At 35.6% G+C, this 17094-nt stretch overlaps 2 protein-coding genes across 3 annotated transcripts; one reads left to right on the top strand and one right to left on the bottom strand.

Annotated features, from left to right (window-relative positions):
• Positions 1-1589: 1589 nt before the first annotated feature.
• LOC108358062 (uncharacterized) lies at positions 1590-16313 on the bottom strand. Of its 2 annotated transcripts, none has more exons than XM_017609193.1 (7): positions 15763-16313; positions 15416-15608; positions 15201-15359; positions 14675-14788; positions 14498-14611; positions 13547-14426; positions 1590-1697 (listed from the first exon to the last, which is right to left on the bottom strand). In XM_017609193.1, exons 1-6 carry the CDS (start codon positions 16026-16028, stop codon positions 13557-13559), a joined length of 1716 nt encoding a protein of 571 aa, XP_017464682.1. In that variant the 5' UTR covers positions 16029-16313; the 3' UTR covers positions 1590-1697; positions 13547-13556. The 2 variants fall into 2 exon arrangements, with proteins under 2 accessions (XP_017464682.1, XP_017464683.1); XM_017609194.1 differs by having other exon boundaries at positions 15416-15590; positions 15763-16311.
• LOC108358064 (putative nuclease HARBI1) lies at positions 11959-13538 on the top strand. Its single transcript, XM_017609196.1, has 3 exons — positions 11959-12394; positions 12451-12589; positions 12661-13538. The coding sequence occupies exons 1-3, from the start codon at positions 11991-11993 to the stop codon at positions 13189-13191; spliced, it is 1074 nt and encodes a 357-aa protein (XP_017464685.1). The 5' UTR covers positions 11959-11990; the 3' UTR covers positions 13192-13538.
• Positions 16314-17094: the final 781 nt, after the last annotated feature.

Genomic DNA, 17094 nt, shown 5'->3' with positions numbered 1-17094 from the left:
TCCGCCAAGATTCTTAAAAAAAAATATTTTGCAAATTTTTTCTAAGAAATTTAATTTCTACCAAAATAAATCCATTGGCGTTTTTATGGCAGAAAGACAATTATTTTTAAATATATATATGATCGAAAGATTTGGATTTAAAAAATTCTGCCTGCATCGTTACTAATATGCTACGCCACTAGCCAATCTAATGTCCACTTATTTTGGTTTGAGTGATTTTAAAAGGTGGTACATTTCTTCGAAAATGTACGCTTAACTCATTGAAAAATTCAGAAATAGAAGTTTCGTTGCAGCGATACATTTATTCTTTGATCTTAATTATTATTTTTACAAATACAACAAAGAATATAATTGTATGCATATTGTGAGCGGCTGTTCATATGTATTATATAAGTATGTATGTACTTCTTATAGTTGTAATTATTCGTTTAAATTTTTCGAGTTATATTTAGATTAAATTTAAAAAAAATATATACATACATACATATTCTCCTCTGAAGCTCTCAATATTTTTGGTGTCTCAAGTGCTAAATATAAAATATTTAAACACTTCCGCTACCACATTTACATATAAAAAAATTTAAGTGCATAACCATACTCGTGTATACAAAAATAGATACCACATAAATTTTACAAATTTTCTTCTTTACTTCTGTAAGCATAATTTTTGAAATTGATTAAAATTTAATGCAAACATTTAAATACATAAGTTAGCCGTTGAAACATTGATTTGTTTATAAAATAATTTTTGTTTGTTTATGGAAATGAAATTTCACCAAACTTATAATTTAATTATGTATGTATTACGTATAGGTTAAAGAAAATTGAAAATTTGCAACCTTAAAACAAAAAAGCGCGTACAAACGCTAATTTATTTAAATATAAATATTTTTAATTTTTCCTTGCACACTGGCAATCCTATTTTGCTATGTCATTATGTTTATATAATTTTTTATTATATTTAATTATTATTTTGTAAATACATACATGTACGCATAAAAATTAAACAAAAAATAAACTAACTTCTAAAATATTGTACCAAATACACACACGCACACATTATTGCAGTAATAAACATACAAACATACATATAAAAATTTAATTAAACGTGCTTACATGTAAAAATACAAAGAAAACAATATAGAAGAAAGAAAAATACAGAAATTGTTTTTTTATTTTATTTTTATTTCATTTTCACTCTGGGTTCATTAAAACGCATAGTTTTGCAAAATTTAAAAAATCTTGTCGCCGTGTCGCTTTGCTTGTGTTTGCGCCTTTAGGGCGACCGATGCACGCGCGGTGCAACCAGCTCGATGCACCAGGCGCGCAGAAGCGCCCAGCAAGTAGCCGGCCGAATGCGGCCGCTTGAGTGCTGCATACTTTAAGGCGCCGGATGGAAAGCGTAAAATAAGCCGGAAGCATCAAAGTGGAAACGAGTGATCCATTACATACATTTAGGCGCCATGTCGGTTAAACACACATTAGGCTGCATCCAGAGTTTGACAAAATAAATAAAATTTATTTTTTTTACTTTTTCAAAGCGCATGTATAGATGCTCGATTGACAATTAATATTAGAAGCAGAGCATGTTTTCAGTGCCATTTAAGATTACTTTTAGTCAGATTTCCATCAAATTTTTTGCAACTTGCGAGCGCCACACACAAAATGAAGGCCGTTTTGGTCCAATTCGATGAGAGCTAAAAATGTATCAAAATTATGGAAAAAATTAAATTATACAACAGACATACTCTTGCAAACATATACAAACATACATACTTGAAATATACAATACATAGTGAAGTATAATATGCATAAATACATATTCATATATGTACATATACGTGGGTATGTACATATATGTGCAACATACAAACTTATGTAGCAAAACATACCTAATCAATTAACAACAACCAAATTCCATACATACATACATACATATGTACATGTACTGTAGTGTAGCCGATATATATATGTATAAATAATAAAAAAAAAACATATTAAAGGACGTAGTAAAATTTGTGTAAAGGACTATTGTCCCAAGAACTAAAAATTAAAAACAAAATATAAATAATAGCATAAACATGAAAATGTAACACAAAGGAATGAAAGAAACAAATATATTAACAGAATAATTGCAAACAGATAATAATGTTAGAAAATAACTAAAACAAATAAATTTAAAAACAAAAACATTGAAAACAACAAGAAAAACATTTAGATTTAAGCTTGTTTTAGGGATTCCAAAGTAAACAAGGTATACAGACTTACCAGTCTAAAGCAAAACAACAAAATAAAATAAATCGACATCAGACACAAATAAAAAAAAATACACAGACAGCTGCGGAGAAATTATTAGAATCCATTTACCAATTAAGCTTAAAATTAAGCACATACCATGAACAACATACAATATAGTGTGCAGTCAAGTAAAGCATGTTGAGGAGAATGCGTTTAAATTTTCACGTACATATAGTAAAATTAGACCAATACATACACGCTTTACAGAAACCTAATAAGATATCGGACTTAAAAACAAATACGATGCACAGAGAGGCGGGTATAAACTAAAAAGTTAGCGAGGTCAAGAAACGCGGTTGTTGCCTAGTGGAGAAAAAATGCAGACGTCACTGCTAGACATGGGTAACAATGCGCTGCGCGGCGCCATTGCGTTAACACCGTAGCCGGAGTTGCCGCACCAACGCCAATAAATGAAAAGCGCTAGCACCATTAACACCAAGAAACACATGAAACACACACAAAATTCGTCTTAATTCTTTGAAAAATAACATGTTGTTTGTTTTTGCTTTTGAGAGGTGAGAACGCCAGAAACTTATGTATCTTGGCAAATTTAAAGCTTTTACTTAAGAATTATGAAAATATCGTGGCATTTACTACAATCCTAGCAATTAAATTCGGTTGGCGGTACAAGCGTTGTTTTACGCCGAAAGATAAAGAAATAATAGACATGACACAACTGTATTGTGTATGACACGNTGGCCCAAAAATAATGAGTCACTGTGCAAAATATAAAATCAATAAAGATATAAATATATACACATTATTATTTATTAGTTAAACAAATGCGTTTATATGGCATTTTAAATGTGGGATGGAAACTAATCGATAAATTTTCCTTGAAGACTCAATGACTCTAAAATGAACGCTAGGAGGTCACGACGAGTNGATGGGTACAGTGGTGATGCTCAGATGGCGCCGTGTTCAAACCAGTACACCGCACTGAGCTATTGAGCTAGCGCCATAAAAATTACGCTATTACCCATGGCTAGTCACTGCCTAGCAATTGCCAGTTGGCAGTACGGCACAAGCAAGCGAACTGCAGTTGGCAACGCGTTAGTACGGAAATGGAATTTTGTTGGAAGCGGAAGAATTTTACCAAGAACCCAAGGAAATTCGATTCAATTAACAAGTAAAAATTAGCAAAAAAATTTATCAAAATTGTAAGCAAATACAAACAAACATACTGCATATATTTCTAGGTAAGGCAAAACCCTGTGCGGAAAACAAGCAGTTAGCGCAACAGGCAGACACAAGAATTTGGTAGGGCGAAAAATTCATAATGAAAACGAGATAATTCAAGAAAATAAAATTAAAACAAAAACATTAAAATTCCCTCAGTAAAATGCATAATTAAGTACTTAAATGAATTAAGTGAAAGTTATTAGGCATTTAAATGTGTTAACAGCTGATACCCTTCCAAGCAACTTTTTCCAATAAACAATAAACGACTACAAAGACACAAATACACTCACAAAAATATGCGTACATTGAATTCAAGCATTTAAGCAAAAAAATTCAAAATCAACAAAATAAAATAATAAAAAGAGAAAAACATGCTGCGAAACCTTTATTCCCTGCTTCCACATAATTCCAGCTAACCAAGTCCAATAGGGGCATTCAATAATAACGGACGCTATTGGAAAATTTAATTGTCATGTTTTTTTAATGAAAATAGTTTCAATTTAAATTCGATATATGTATTTATGTATGTATTTACAATGACCATTTTTGCAATTTAAGCTCCATATTCAACAATTATGAATGTATGTACGTAAATTATATATGCAAATTATTAAATGCGTCAGTAATGCCAATTTGCCAGATATTTTTAGCGAAAAAAATTATTAGAATTTCTTTCTTTTGATAAACTGCAAACATTCTTTGAGAAAAGTGCGTTTTGTTTTCAATAGAAAAAGTTGAAATGCATAACCTTCAAAACCGCAACAAAAACTCTATTGTAGTAGTGAATTTTTTCCAGAAAAATCGTGTAAACATACATACAAATGTCAGTTGAATTATTAAATGTTTAATTGTTTAATTAAAAGTATGTGTAAGCATATACCTATACACATTAAAAATGCATTGAAATGAATATTAGAAAGTAATAAAATGGCCCAAAAATAATGAGTCACTGTGCAAAATATAAAATCAATAAAGATATAAATATATACACATTATTATTTATTAGTTAAACAAATGCGTTTATATGGCATTTTAAATGTGGGATGGAAACTAATCGATAAATTTTCCTTGAAGACTCAATGACTCTAAAATGAACGCTAGGAGGTCACGACGAGTGAAATATGAGGCCGGTGCCTTAATGAAGATCCTGAAGATTGACATGATTGCAACAAATAGCCCTATTAATCAACACAGTTAACATAGGTTTATATGTTAAAAAAATTGGTTTAAATTTGCATCATGGTACAATAAAAACAGGTAGAAGCCAAATTGACATCAAACCTACAAAAGTCAAAGTTTTCGGGAGAGTAAAAATAAAAATGAGCGTGTAAGGAAAAATAAAAAAATTACATTTCGCTGGTTGACGTTTTTAAGTAAATTTGAAGTTTTGTATTTATTTATTTATTTTCTTTAGTTAAAATTTGTTAATTTGTATGTTCTTTTCTATTTTTTTATACATTGAAAGTTTATATTTATAGTACTCTGTCTTGAGTGCTGAGTTTTCACCCTCCAGATTTTCAATTCTTGACTTCAGCAACAGAATTTCGAGTTTATAGCTGGATTGTTCTAAGTCTCCACTAAACGACTTAAATTAAAAATAATTCTATAAATATATCGCGTTTTAACAATGCTTACTCAGTTTGTGAAGCGCGATCATTTATTAAGCTTTCACAACTTGATTTATGAGTTGCAGTTTTGTTGGAAGGACTTTCCGGCATAAGGTTCATAGGAAGAGCACTTGGCATCAAACGTGCCTTTCCTGTACCTCCTGGTGCATTTATGAAATCTGCTGCTTTAAAATGCTTAACGCACAGCAAGGCATTTCGCTGCAGCTCTACCCCACAGCTGCTTTCCCAACGCTCCTTACGCCGAGGGCATTGAGGCACGTTAAAAAAATTAGTGNAAAAAAAAAAAACGACATGACATTTTAAGCGTAACGAAATATAGGAAATAAAATAAAATCAAGTTGAAGTTTAAAGGTTTGGTTCTCATGAGAGCAACGTCATTTTGGCTTCTACCTGTATTTATGTGCCTTGAATTTGCATATACTCAAAACTTTTTTGACAATACACTCACAAATTTTGCTTTCAAGACGATGGGCAATTTTTCAATTTCAAGAGCTTATCATAGTGTTTTGTGTGCAGGAAATTGTGTTTTTGATGATTGTCGATTTGCTCATACGTGTAGGCAAATTGAAGGAAATTTTTTGAAAGTATAAACGCAAAGTTACAAGTAATTGGACGCGATTGCACCTTTTGAACACGTTGTTGTGTATTTCTGATCAACACAACAGATGCGTGTCAGATGATCGTAATAGTTTTCTGATAGTTTGAGACAACGCCAAGTGTACCTTTAGTTGAATTTAACAGCTAATTGGTAGGTTCAGAAGGCGCAGCAGTTAAGCCCAACCGTTGCTAACAAAATCAATGATCGTTATGCGTCTTCTGAACGGCTTGATACATTAGCCGTCAAATTCAACACTCCAAGGTACACACCAACATGTTGTCTCAAATGATCAGAAAAATATTAGGTGCAATCCCGTATTCCTCGGACTAAAACTAGTAAAACTAGTAAAACTGTCAAAAAATAAAAGTTCGCTCAGAGCGAGAAAGTAACATTGAAAAGTACGGGATCGCTTTCTAGTAAAAAAAATTGTAAATTCTGTCAACTTCAACATAACCTCCAAATTTTGGTTGTTAATAGGTGCGTTCGCGTAGCTGTTAATTGTTCATGTTTAACCAAAACTTACAAGTTTTTGCGTTCGCGTACGCAAAAAACTTGCAAAGCAGGGGAAATTGAGAGAGCAAAGTGACATTTCATTTTGAGGGGAAGCTGCTGGTTTCTGATGGAAAAATTTTTGCCAACAGCAATTTGCCAACAGGAAAACAGCTGATCAAAAACAGCTGGTTGGCATTTACGCAAATCACAAAATTGAATTTGATGGTTTGGAAGTTAAAAATTACAAAATGCGACTAATTAAACTTGTAAGAAATAAGTAGTTATTTGTTTAATCAATAAACTGTGTCAGTATAACACTTTGTGATGACTTTTCGTATGTTTTAAATTTTACACTTTTGAGTGTAAACAAAAATTATATCAGCTGTTCGTCTAACTTGCAAGTTTCTGCAAATTTTCTGTTCGCGTACTATTTGGAATATTTTTCTCTTGTGAGAGAACAGATGACATTTCGCCGAAATTTGGCAGTTGGTTGGTTTTTACTGGAGATTTTAAACGAACGCACTTAATTTTTGCTTATTTTGCATGTAAAAACACTCAGCTCATACATGTAAATAACGAAAAATATTTTCAAATTCATTACATTTCATTCCACTTACACAGTTAAATACTTTTCAACATGAATTAGCAGAATGCACTTTTCTTTTATTTACAATTTGGTTGCCAAAAACACTACAGCTGATCGTTTGACACATCTACCAGAATTTACCGGCAAAAAATTCTGACTAAAACTGATAGTTTCTGACAGAAGGATAACCGTATTTACTCTCTTTTTTGTCCTCTAAATAGTCAGACAACCGAGTACTGGATCGATTTCCAGTAAACTCTGACTGATTCTGACTATTTTTGACTAGTCCGGACTCGTACGGGATCGCAAGTATTACGATCATCAAACACGCAACTGTTCAGTTGATCAGAAATACACAACAACGCGTTCAGAAGGTGCAATCGCAACAGTTTCTGAGCTCTTGCGCCTTCTAAACGTGCCCAATGTAACAAGCCGTTCAGAAGACGCATAACGATCATTAGCAACAGTTGCGCTCAACTGCTGCGCCTTCTGAACCTACCCATTTTTAAGCAAAAAACAAAACTTCAATTCTCAATTCTCACGATCCAATGATCGTGTCTAAACTAAATTAGTATGGGACATCTGAGGTACCACCTTTACTTTAAAAAAATTATAGAAATCAGTTAACATGGTCCAAAGTTACATACGAATTCAGTAAGCTATCCTACGTCTATAGTCTCAAAAAAGAGTCACTAATTTGTCAGCTGGAGCAGGTCACAAAAACAAAAAATATGGAAGAAAAGATCAATTACCCTTTTTTATTAAAAAAAACGCGAGAATTTAGTGATGAAATCTCTCTTGACTCTTTATTACCGCCAAACAATTTTATGTGTATACATATTTAGAATCTGTAAAAAATTTGCGTAGCCCCACGAGCTAGGTAAAAATTATGGCGGTCGTATTCACAATGAGAAATCTCAAAATTTTTGTTTGTTTAATTATTCAAAATTTTCTCTTTTCTATCAAAGGCCTTCAGTGGCAGCGCTCCGAGCGTTCAGATAGTCATTTCATTCCATGGTGAAAATACTTTTTATTATGGTGAGAAAATTTTACATTTCTGTTGTGCCAACTCGTTACTTTTTACTGTTGGAAATTTTTGAGTTGCTCTGGTGCAAAAGAAGTTGAGCAATTAAAAGGCAGCAGTTACTGCCCGTCTCCACAGGATAATGTTTATATCTTGATACATATGTTAGAATATAAATAGCCAATGGAGACCGCACATATCAGAGCTCATATCTTGCCATATATTTCCGGCAAGAACGAAAAGAAATGGCAGAATGTTCGACAGCAAGAAACGTCGAATGGAGGAATACTGTGAACAGCGAGAGAATGAGAGCATATGCGATAGATGGCAGAACGTTCTGAGTTCGAGCGCAGGTATATAAGGTCGCTGCTACAGCACACCACAAGTTCAGTTGTAAAACAGAGATCAAATGTGTTAGCAAGTTTTGTAAGGTGTTGCAATTGCCTTAACAAGTAGTGTTAATTGTTGTTGTTGCCTAAACAAGTATTGTAAAGTGTTTGTCGTACGTTTATTTTTTAAATTCTTTGGAAATTTTGTGGGACTATTTTATTTAAGATGCGGGTAATATGGTGCTTACATGAAGCGATTTTACAGGCAACTTTTGGTTGAAAACAACAATCACCCGGTGTGAACGGCCTATCCACGGCTTCCAATGAATTTTGATTCAACTAATCGTCTCTAAAATTGCCTGTGAACACCCTTTTATTGGGGTATGTTCTCTGACGATCGTGTCTTGTCCGCAAACGTTCAAATAAACGCGTCGATCACCAATTTGTATTCTGAGAACGCAGCGTTCTTTTTTTCGCACGTTGTTATCGAATGAGTATTTGCAGTTAATTATTGGCTGTATTTCTTTATTCATTCTGAACGTTTGGAATAAACTTTTTCGTTTACTTATTCTTTAGAACGTTCCTGATGATATGTTAACGTATATTTCAAACGCATTCTGTTTATTCCGGCTGTGAACTGGGATTATCCGGAATGTATAAAGAAACGCAGCCATTATATCATTTATGACATAATTTTACATGTTATGTTTAAATTAATATTTATTACATTTCATAAAGATAGTAAGCATTGATAATGACCAATCAAACGTAAAACAATTTCTTTTTTTTTGTCCTCGCACTTGCTCACCACGACGTTTTTGTCAAGCATAATGCGAGACGGTCAAATAAATAGTCACCAAATTCAAATATCAACATTTTTTTGATTTTCATCAAGCATAGCTGACAAAGGCCGACGACACCAATACACTTAAGGTCGGTGTTATGCAGAAATTTTGTTTGGCAAACTGCGTGCAATTGTTGTTGCAGCAAACTCGGAGAGAGCGAGTTTGGCGACTCTCACAGCAAACTAATTTTGTTTGGTCAAACTGCAGCAAATTCGGTGTTGTCATATACAAAAATTTTAAATTTTGCGCGTTATGTACATCTGAAATTCTCATTTCGTGTTGGCAATAGCTATGAAAACCATAAAGAACGTGCAACCCTGTGCCAAACTCGACATAACCACCTCCGAGCAAACTAAGCAGCCGCCATTTAATTTGGCAAACAAAAGTTTGTCTGCATAACACCGACCTAAGGCGTTCATAAAGATATTTGATCGTCTCCGTGGCGCTTTAGTCTAAAAATTTACAAACAAAAGGGGTGTTCATCAAAAATGATAAACTGCTGATAAACTTAATAAAAGAATAAGTGTATCACATTGATAAATAAACTGGCAAACTTTGTATGGAAATCTGTTTAACCGAAGTTTTTCCCTTTATCAAAAGATTTTGGCGTATAAATGCATAAATTTCAGCAAAATTAGCAAAATGCCACCCTAACAGGTTGCCAGGTGGTCGCTTTTGCTACGAACACATAAAAATGAAATGAACACAATGGACGAGGTAAGAATGAAACGTAACTAGCCATATATACAGTTCAAAATGGCTCCTCGACGTACACGGTCATGCTGTCCTGTCGAGTTTTGTTAAAGCAAATATCTGACTAATATATACACAAAAATGAAGTCGGTTCATTAAATATAACATCCAAAGTTTTAAAGGAAGATAATACTACAAAATAATAATTACATAAGTAATGTAATAGTCGTTGGCACAAAGAAAATTTATATTAAAATTAAATGAAAATGTTTAAGCGTACCGTTGGTACGGTACTATCGTATGAACAAAGTAACTGTGAAATAAAAAGGTAACATGCATGATTGTTGCACAAAACGAAACAGAAATTTTTTCAATCACAACTAAAAATTATAATTTGACGAATAATTATAAAATAATAAAATTGGAGGAATAACCAGGCGATATGAGGACATAGTTGAACTACGCAGCGCCAGTGTGGTCGCCAGGGACTAGTAGGACGCAGTGGACGAAGCTACAGACTTTACAGAACACCGCACTCAGGACAGCGACAGGATGCCTCCTGATGTCGCCTGAACACCACCTACATGGCGAGGCGCAAATGCTCCCTGTAAAGGAGCACAATATAATGCTCTGCAAGCAGTTCCTGATCGGGAGCCACAGAAGTGGCCACCCAAGCAAACAGCTGCTTGCAGAGGAGCCCTCGCCTATGCACGTCANGAGCTAAATGGCTAACAGCCAAAGAACTAGTCAACAATTTCATTGTTGACGAAGAGTTTAGTGAACATATGTACAACTCATCCAATGTGAATTCTAGTTATAGTGCGGTCTTTAATGAATTTAGGAATGTCTTTGATAACCTTTGCATTGTAAGAGAATCAGCCACCGCCCCTAATCTACATATTATCACCAGAACGCTAACTGGAAAAAAAACTAATGTAACTACTGACGAGATAAAATCGACTTACGCGGCGATGGTAAATGACTACAGAAACTCTAATTTCTGCATCTTTTTCACTGACGCTTCTGTAGGCCCTACGACCACTGGGTGTGGAGTCTACAACTACACTAACAAAGAAGAACATACTTTTAAAATCAATTTTAGTGCCTCATCTACCTATGGCGAAACCATAGCCATTCTCAACGCGCTTCAACTGGCCAGAGAATCAGACTATAATAAGATCGTAATTTTTACCGACAGCCTTATCGCCTGCAAATTACTGGCAAAAAACAACACTCAGAACTACTATATCTTTGAAATACACAAATTAATCCAAAATTCTGATTTTTTTAATGTTACCGTCATCTGGACGCCCAGTCATGTTGGCATTCCAGGCAATGAAAAGGCTGATTCTCTGGCAAAAACAGCCGTTAACTGTGATAATAATTTAAATGTGAAGTTTACCATAGATGAGGCTCTAAGAAACATCCGCAATCATATCCATAACCGATGGTATAACGATTTTATCAACTTCTCCCACACCAAACACAACCTATTCGCGCAAATTTTTACACAGAAGCCACAAAAGACTTGGTTCTACAAATTCAAACTAATTCCAAAAGGAATTAAAATTTTAAATAGAATACTAACCGGCTACACCTATGATAATGAATATCTGCATCGCATAAATGTAATAAGCTCCAATACTTGCAGCTGTGGCGCTACTGATAATTATGTACATCAGACGTTCCACTGCAGCTTACTTGCAAATGTTCGGGAGGGCTTCGAAGTCGTCCACAACTGCACAGATTTTACAGAGATTTTTCGCGGCTTAGACTATCGTAAAATCACTCAACTGGCGAATTTTCTGACAAAAGCTGAAGCTAAATTTTGAAGCATACATAGCTCCACAGGTGTCAATACCGTCCACCTCACTCAAAACCCTCCCCATCCCTAACACAACCCAACTGTCACACCAACAAACCCTGCTTTCGAAATTCCATCATACTTATATATACCGATCATACAAACGCAACGTCAACATCATCAAGTCTACTCCCACATAACCATCGTTATCATCTACTACGTTTGATTACCTGCCATTCAACCGCATAAACCAACTCACACTTTCGTCTTCACTGTGGAACCATCATTATTCAAACGATAACACATTCAATTGCAGAAATCTGCTACCGTTTTAAAGGACACATCTCCGACCAAATCGCAGTATACACACATTGTGCTTAGATGCACTCTCGTGTAACATTGCTACAGATCTATTAAAGCAGAGGGATAACCTGGCGTTGGGGAAACCTGCCAACCTACTCAAATCTCAAAAAAAAAAAAAGAACCTTGAAAAAAACTTTATAATCTGGAAATGGAAGAGGAATTTCTACTGCTCTTGATCGCCAAGTGGCATGATGCCTTCAATAGCAATCGCATGAAACGCCTCCGCGACCACACAGACCCATTTGACTTGCCACAAGAAGATTTCACCAAACAGTTTCTCCTACCGAAATCGATGTGTCGCTCATTAATTGAAGATTTGCTGCCGTTCGACGATCAGGGTACTACTCTGCCACTTGCTTTGAGGTTTTTAGCTGCGCTCAATTTTTATGCTACTGGAATTTTTCAAAATCGTATGGCGGGTAATGTGTTGGACATTAGTCAGCCAACTGTGTCGCGTGCCTTATCGAGTATAACAGAACTATTAGTTAAGCACAAAGGTGACGAAATAAGCTTCCCCAACAACGAAGAGCAACAACTAGTGGTGAAGAAGAGGTGAGTCTCGGAAGAGTCAAAGATGAGTTCTAATAAACCATCACATTTCACTTCAGATTCAAAGAGAAATGTGGCTTAGATAACATCGTGGGCACCATTGGAACATCGCATATTAATATATTAATGCCAACCGAAAAAAATGGTGCATCAGTGTATGTAAATGAACTTGGTGAATGCACCATTAAAGTTGAAGGAGTAAGTTCATCAGCAAACCCAGCCATTGATTCTTTAATTAATGTCTAGTAAGTATTGCGTTTATTCCACAGATCTGTGATTATCGCTTATTGTTCACCTCATTAAATGCCAGAGGCCCTGGTTCGGTATCTACATCAACTATTTGGCGGAATTCGCCGACACGTCAATTTTTGATGTCCCATAACAACGAATATTCAACCAATGCTCTATTAATCGGAGATATTAAATATCCACTAGAGCCGTGGCTGCTCACTCCTGTAGTGAGAGCTAAGAATCGCAAGGATATTGTATATAATGAGATGCATAGAAGTGCTCATAATTCAATAAAGCTTGCCTTCGGTCTGTTAAGGACTCGATTCAAATGTCTATCAAAGAAGCGCAAGCTATATTATGCACACGAGCGCGCGGCTAATATTATATATGCATGTGCCATATTGCATAATATGCTCTTGAAGAATGGTGGTGGCACGGAGGTGGACAAAATTGAGCTCGATACATTAGTAGAAGAAACAACGGCGAATGTGAAGGATAGAGCGGCAATGAAGAATGAACCCAAATTCGTAGATGGCACACATGTTAGAAATCGTATTATTCGGACCTAGATATAATGGAAAAATCTCTTAGGCTATTTCCAAAAATTCGAAAACCTCGAAAGTTCTTAAAAATTAAAAATTAGTAGGCCGTATGCATAAAACCTAAGCAAATGCTTTTTCTTAAAATTTCAGACCTTTTACTTAATTTGTTCATATAAATTTAAATGAAAGGTATGAAATTTAAAGTAAAAGGAACAGTTTAATTTAATTGCATATGACCCAATGTTTTAAAGCTCAAAACTTCGCGACGTTGGAAATTTCTAAAGCCTTTGCCAGCGTAAAGTAATAGTCCTATTATTATTATTTTTTAAGTCTATGTTTTTTTTCTAATTATATGAAAGGATTACATTACAAAATAAATTACCTTTTTTCTACTAATCGCTTGAACACGATGATAACACCTCCTCCCATCTTTTTACGTTATCCGCCAATCTGGTTACCGCAACAGTCAATCCCTGCAAAACGGATAACATTTGCTCTTCCCGCTCATCTCGTTTCTTCATGCTTGCGAGAACTGTTTCATACATTTCGTTAAGACATGTCATCTTGCGCTTCCTCGATACATTTGGCGGGTCTTGAGGTACACGTGGAGTATGTAAAGATGATGCAGGTTGCAAAGAATCTTCTGTGCAACAAATTTCCTCTTCAACTAGTTCAGAAGCTTTCGTAGGTGTATCCAGTGGAGTGGTTAGTCGAGGCTCACCAATAATTTGTACCCTAGTGGTATCTAGAGTAGTTGCTAACGGAGGAGTACCAATTATTTGTCTCCGTCCGCTGTCCAATGTAGTTTTTTCTTGTGGTGCTCCAACTATTTGTATCCGTCGAGTATCCAATGTAGTTTTTTCTCGTGGTGCTCCAATTATTTTTAATAGTCCATTATCCAATTGGATAACTTTTAACCTATTGCCCGCAGGTGGATGTGAACCTGGAGGGACAATTTTTTTTTGTATGCTCATCTCATCCAAGCCTTGTGAAGCCTTGTCCATGGATGCTGTTGTTGGGTGACAAACAAGAGATGTGTCCCTGTTCTTATTGGAAGGCTCCTCCATTACTTCTATGGGATGTGAAAGAATACCGTCGCATCTATTTATAGCCGCTTCTTCCGACGAGTTCTTGGATTCATCCGCAATTGAGGCGCGGGAAATAAGTTGGATACTTCCGTTATTGCTGGCCTCTGTGAATTTCATTGAGGTATTTGTAGTTGTTGAGCGAGAAATAACAAAATGGTCTGACCGCGAAGTTTGCTAAATACATATTGCAGAAAATTGTTCTGAATATATGCTAGAACTATAAAATTTCAAATGGAAAATTTTACCGAAAAGCCCAATGTTGGCAAATCAAGCAATTCAGTGGATGTATTTTGCAGAATGGTTGCATTTTCGTCGCCCTCAGTTTTTATATAAAGCTCTTCTTCAAAATCTAGTGTGACCTTAATTGTAGTGAATCGAGCTAATTTACATAACAAATACTCTTATGGGAATTTTTAACTTACTTCTGTTTCGGAATTCTCTTCTGGAGTAAATGAGCGAGCCTCATTCATGTTGGTTGAGTTTTCGTCGTCTATTTCTGATTTAATTTCTATCTTTATTTCAGGTTCCGTAATGATCTTAAAAAATTCAGGTTTTCTTGGTTATATAAAAAAAAAATGCACATGTATTTATATTGGCAGTGTCTACACACACGCGCCACGATAACTTTTACCGTAGATCTACGGTAATTTTTACGTGTATTATGTGTTGCCGGAGAAGTGGGGCAGCTCTTCTTTATGCGTAGGCGGCCTTCGGTCGCGCTTAGGGATTATAACCCTTACTACTCACAATTCTCCTTTCTGTGTTGCCGGAGAAGTGAGACAGAACTTCTTTCTGGGTAGGCGGCCTTCGGCCGCGCTTAGGGATTATAACCCTTACCACTCAGAATTCTCCTTTCTGTGTTGCCGGAGAAATGGGACAGAACTTCTTTCGGCGTAATTTTTACCGTGGCGCGAGTAAGTAGACACTCCCACTTATCTTTCTATGTACCTCAGTCTCACTCTCATTTCCTGGTGTTTCTTTAAATTGTTTAGGCGTTTGGCTAGCATCTTCTTCGTCTGCAAAAGCGAACTGATCATACTCTGGTACGCCACTACTTCGTCCACGCCGTGCTCGACATTTCAATTGGCTTCTCCACGTACTCATGGTCTGAAAGTTATTTCGTTATTGCATTCAGTTTTTATATATGTACCTATTTTACTAACTTCCTTCCATTTCTCAGCCGTCCGTTTTGCGCCATCCATTGAATTTAATTGTAACGCCAATGTTTCCCATAAATCGCTCACACTTCCAAATTTAGATGTCAACATTTCCGGATGCTTGCGGGCGTAATTCACGAAAAAGAGCAATTGTTCCATGGTGGCGCGGTTTTTTTTGTAACTAAGCAATATGTTTAAACTAATTTTCCAATTATATACTGGTATTAGTTGCGTTCCAGATGCTTCACGATATTCACGATTAATAAACCTTATGGAAGGTGGTCACCTGGAACAACTTCCTATAAAAACCTGCAAATCGTGATGCATCTGGAACGCAACTATAGTTTGCTTACTTGTCGGAAGATTTCAAACGTTCAACGGAGGTGCAATTCAGATTCAGTGATGGGACTGCTTCCGGGTGCAAATTTGTACGCTTCGATTTTGCCGAAATGAAGTCCTTAGCGTAGAAGTGCATGGAGCATATTCTAGAGTGTTGTGAAAGTTTCACCCCACATGCAGTTTCCCACTCGCTTCTCATATGCTCATCAATTGGAGGAGTAAACATTGAAAGTTTATTATTCCAAGTAGTTTTACACAAGGTACATGAGTGCCCGGGCATTATTTCTGTTTTCAGTGTTGTGAGGCTACTTTGGAACTTATGTATATATGTATTCCAGATTGTGGCTTGAGATCTTCGTTTGCCCCCTTTTGCAAATCTTCAGCGCAATCTAAATGAAGTTGTATTTAATATTGACGGACATGTACTATTTTAATTCTGTTTTTTAAACGATAGTTTCTAGATTAGGGATTGCAGCGGTTAATCATTTTATTAAATTAAACGATTATTTTTGTCCGATTTACGATTTAATTGTTTCGTATTTTCAAAGAACGTAAATTTATAAGACGAGACAACACGTTATAATTTTAACGAGTGGAAACATCAGGAGCGTGCTTTCTCTTTTGCTCAAATACGTTTTACGATTGGATGAAAAGCGAAGAAGGCACGCTCCTGATGTTCACACTCGCTACAATTATAACGTGTAGTCTCCTCTTATAGATTTACGTTCTTTGGTAGTTTTTTGTTTCAATAACCGATTAATTCTGCAGTGGTCTAAATTCCATCCATTGAATATTCTTTTTTAATAGCTGCATCAACTTTACTAGATCCGAGGTTCCAAAAAATTACTTTCAAAGATCCGTTATAGGGCCCTTAAACCACACAAAATCATTGCGCAACCCGAGCCAATATTGTGGAAGGTACTACACAATAAAATTGCGCAAACCTTATTTCGGAGAAACGTTGCTAAAGTGAAGATGTGCAGGAAAAAGTATACATAACTGAGCCAGAGAATGTACCAGAAGGCGTTCCCGTACTCGGTTCTCTGGCAAAGTAGGGGAAAAGATGGGAGAGTAAAATCGGTCCTCTCTTTGTCAGCAGCTACAAGATTTTAATCTGAAGAATTTTTGCTTGGAAAATCTGATGAAATGTCAATTGAAAGTTCAACAACCAAAAAGAAAAGTACATCTGCATTTTCACACAGTAAAGGGTGTAGTAGCGAAGAAATATCAAGTTTGGAAAGTATTTTTGTTAATTTGCTTGCGTATTTGCGTATAATTAAGCAAATCGCCAAATTATAAAAAAATGATATGTAAACAAAAAATGGCATCCACGATGTATTTCACAG

The sequence above is a fragment of the Rhagoletis zephyria genome, unplaced genomic scaffold (genome assembly GCF_001687245.7).
Source record: "Rhagoletis zephyria isolate East Lansing unplaced genomic scaffold, Rhagoletis_zephyria_1.1 Rzeph_scaffold_00198, whole genome shotgun sequence".
Taxonomy (NCBI): domain Eukaryota; kingdom Metazoa; phylum Arthropoda; class Insecta; order Diptera; family Tephritidae; genus Rhagoletis; species Rhagoletis zephyria.
This window is presented reverse-complemented; position numbering and strand designations above follow the sequence as displayed.